Source organism: Rutidosis leptorrhynchoides, chromosome 6 (assembly GCF_046630445.1).
Source record: "Rutidosis leptorrhynchoides isolate AG116_Rl617_1_P2 chromosome 6, CSIRO_AGI_Rlap_v1, whole genome shotgun sequence".
NCBI classification, from domain to species: Eukaryota; Viridiplantae; Streptophyta; class Magnoliopsida; order Asterales; family Asteraceae; genus Rutidosis; species Rutidosis leptorrhynchoides.
In genome coordinates, this window is record NC_092338.1 from 125253797 (window position 1) to 125256454 (window position 2658).

Here is a 2658-nt window from a genome sequence, read left to right on the forward strand (position 1 = left end):
ACTCGTTGTATAAGTGCAAATTTGGTTCTTAATTGGGAAAAGTGTCACTTCATGTTTAACGAAGGGGTAGTTTTGGGACACAAAATTTCTAAAGCGGGAATAGAGGTAGATAAGGCTTAAATTAGCGTGATAAAAGACTTACCTAGACCATCGGATGTGAGAGCAATCCGAAGCTTACTTGGGCACCGGGATTCTATCGTCGTTTCATAAAAGATTTTTCAAAAAATCGCTCGCCCAATGACCAAGTTGTTAGAAAAGGACCAACCTTTCTTGTTTGATGATGAATACATTGTGGCATTTAACTTGTTGAAAGAAAAGCTCATTAACCCATCGATTCTTATTTCGCCTGATTGGGACAAAGACTTTGAATTAATTTGCGATGAAAGCGATTATGCACTTGTTGCGGTTCTTGGTCAAAGAGTTGACAACACTTTAAAACAATTTACTATGCAAGCAAAACCCTAAATGAGGCCCAATTGAACTTCACCACTACCGAGAAGGAGCTTCTCGCGGTAGTATTTGCTTTTGATAAGTTTCGGTATTATCTTGTACTTTCAAAGACAACCGTCTACACGGATCATTTTGCGTTAAAGTGTCTGTTTTCAAAAGCAAGACGCAAAACATCGTTTGATTCATTGGGTGCTACTTTTGCAAGAGTTTGACATAGAAATTAGAGATAAAAAGGGAGCCAAGAATGTCGCGGCCAACCATTTGTCAAGGTTAGACAATCCCGGGCTTCAACCTCTAGACGAGTCCAAAATTCGGGATACCTTCCCGGATGAACATTTAATGAGAATTGACCTAGTTAATGAAGTCCCATGGTTTACCGACTTTGCAAACTACTTGGCCTCATATGTTTTACAAAAAGGTTTGTCATACCAACAAAAGAAAAAGTTTTTCAACGATTTACGGTATTACTTTTGGGATGACCCATACTTGTTCTGCATTGGGGCGAATCAAGTAATTCGGAAATGTGTATATGGGCAAGAAGCCCGGGATATTTTGAGAAGTTGTCATAGTAGACCAATGAGGGGCATTTTGGGCCGAATCACACCGCTAAAAAGGTGTTCGATTCCTGTTTTTATTGGCCCACAATATTCAAAGACGCCCATGAGTTAGTGAAACGTTGTGATTCTTGTCAAAGATCCGGTTCCATTTCAAAGAGGGATGAAATGCCTCAAACCGGTATTCAAATATGTGAGATATTTGATGTATGGGGCCTAGACTTCATGGGCCCATTTCCAAATTCGAATAAGTGTCTCTATATTTTGGTTGCTGTAGATTATGTTTCGAAATGGGCTGAGGCCAAAGCCTTGCCAACCAATGACGCTAGGGTAGTTGTTAAGTTTTTGAAGAATTTATTTTCTAGGTTTGGAGTGCCAAAGCGTTAATCTCGGATCGTGGCACACACTTTGCTAATAGTCTTATGGAGAGAGTAATGGAAAATTATGGTCTAACCTATCGCTTTTTGACCCCTTACCATCCCCAAACTAACGGTCAAGTTGAGAACACAAATTGTGCTTTGAAAAGAATTTTGGAAAAGACGGTTAGCATTAATCCTAAGATTTGGTCAACTAAGCTTGATGACTCATTCTGGGCATTTAGAACTGATTTCAAAACATCCATAGGCACCACACCATTTTTTCTAGTTTATGGGAAGACATGTCATATCCCGGTTAAGGTAGAGCATAAGGCATTTTGGGCAATTAAGGAAGTAAACCTAGACCTAGAACGAGCTAAGGAAAAACGGATAATGCAAATGCATGAATTAGAGGAGCTTAGGTTGGAAGCATACGATAACTCTTTGGCATACAACGAGAAAACTAAGCAACGGCATGATGCCCAACTTAAAGGTCCTAAGGAATTTCAACCAAACGACAAGGTTTATAGTGTTCAATTCCCGCTTTAAGTTCTCAACCGGTAAGTTAAAGTCTAGATGGAGTACATACATTGTCAAGAGGGCTTATTGTGACGACCCGGAAATTTCCGACCAAATTTAAACCTAACCTTTATATGTTTCTGACACGATAAGCAGAATTTGTAATGTTGAATCTCAAAAAGTTTGGAACTACATTCATGTAATCAATTACCCTTTGACCGTGTTCGACGATTCACGAACAATTATGTGTATATAGATATGTATATATAATATATAATAACTGAAAACATTAACAGAGTATTTGATATATATGATACTTTACATGAACGTATTTGTTTCGATATATTTATCGACAGAATTAAGAGATAATATCAAATGATTGAATTATCAGATACATTATGATATGATTACGGGCCAATGTTATGAGGTCCACTGTGATTTAAGAAATCTATTCTTTTTGACAATATTCGGAAAATGGTAAAGTGATCTATAAGTAAGAACGTGGAGTGTAACTAACTTAGATGTTGGATATCGACAAGTTAAGTAACTCGACATTTTTCATTAAGATGATTTCATACGTTTATTAAACCTTTGGACTTTATCCCATGCTTCACCAACAGACTGTAATTTAAAAACTTGAAACCTATTATGAATATATATAATTCTACTTTTCTAAAATGTTTTATGATATAACGATTTAAATTAATATTAAATATATTTATACGCGTATTATACGTACATAGTTTTATACTTTTACTATAATTTACTTTACTTTTACT

General features: G+C 36.4%; 1 protein-coding gene across 1 annotated transcript; it reads left to right on the forward strand.

Moving 5' to 3' along the window:
• Positions 1–237: 237 nt before the first annotated feature.
• LOC139854052 (uncharacterized) lies at positions 238–1119 on the forward strand. Its single transcript, XM_071843378.1, has 2 exons — positions 238–420; positions 610–1119. The coding sequence occupies exons 1-2, from the start codon at positions 238–240 to the stop codon at positions 1117–1119; spliced, it is 693 nt and encodes a 230-aa protein (XP_071699479.1).
• The last annotated feature ends 1539 nt before the right edge of the window (positions 1120–2658 follow it).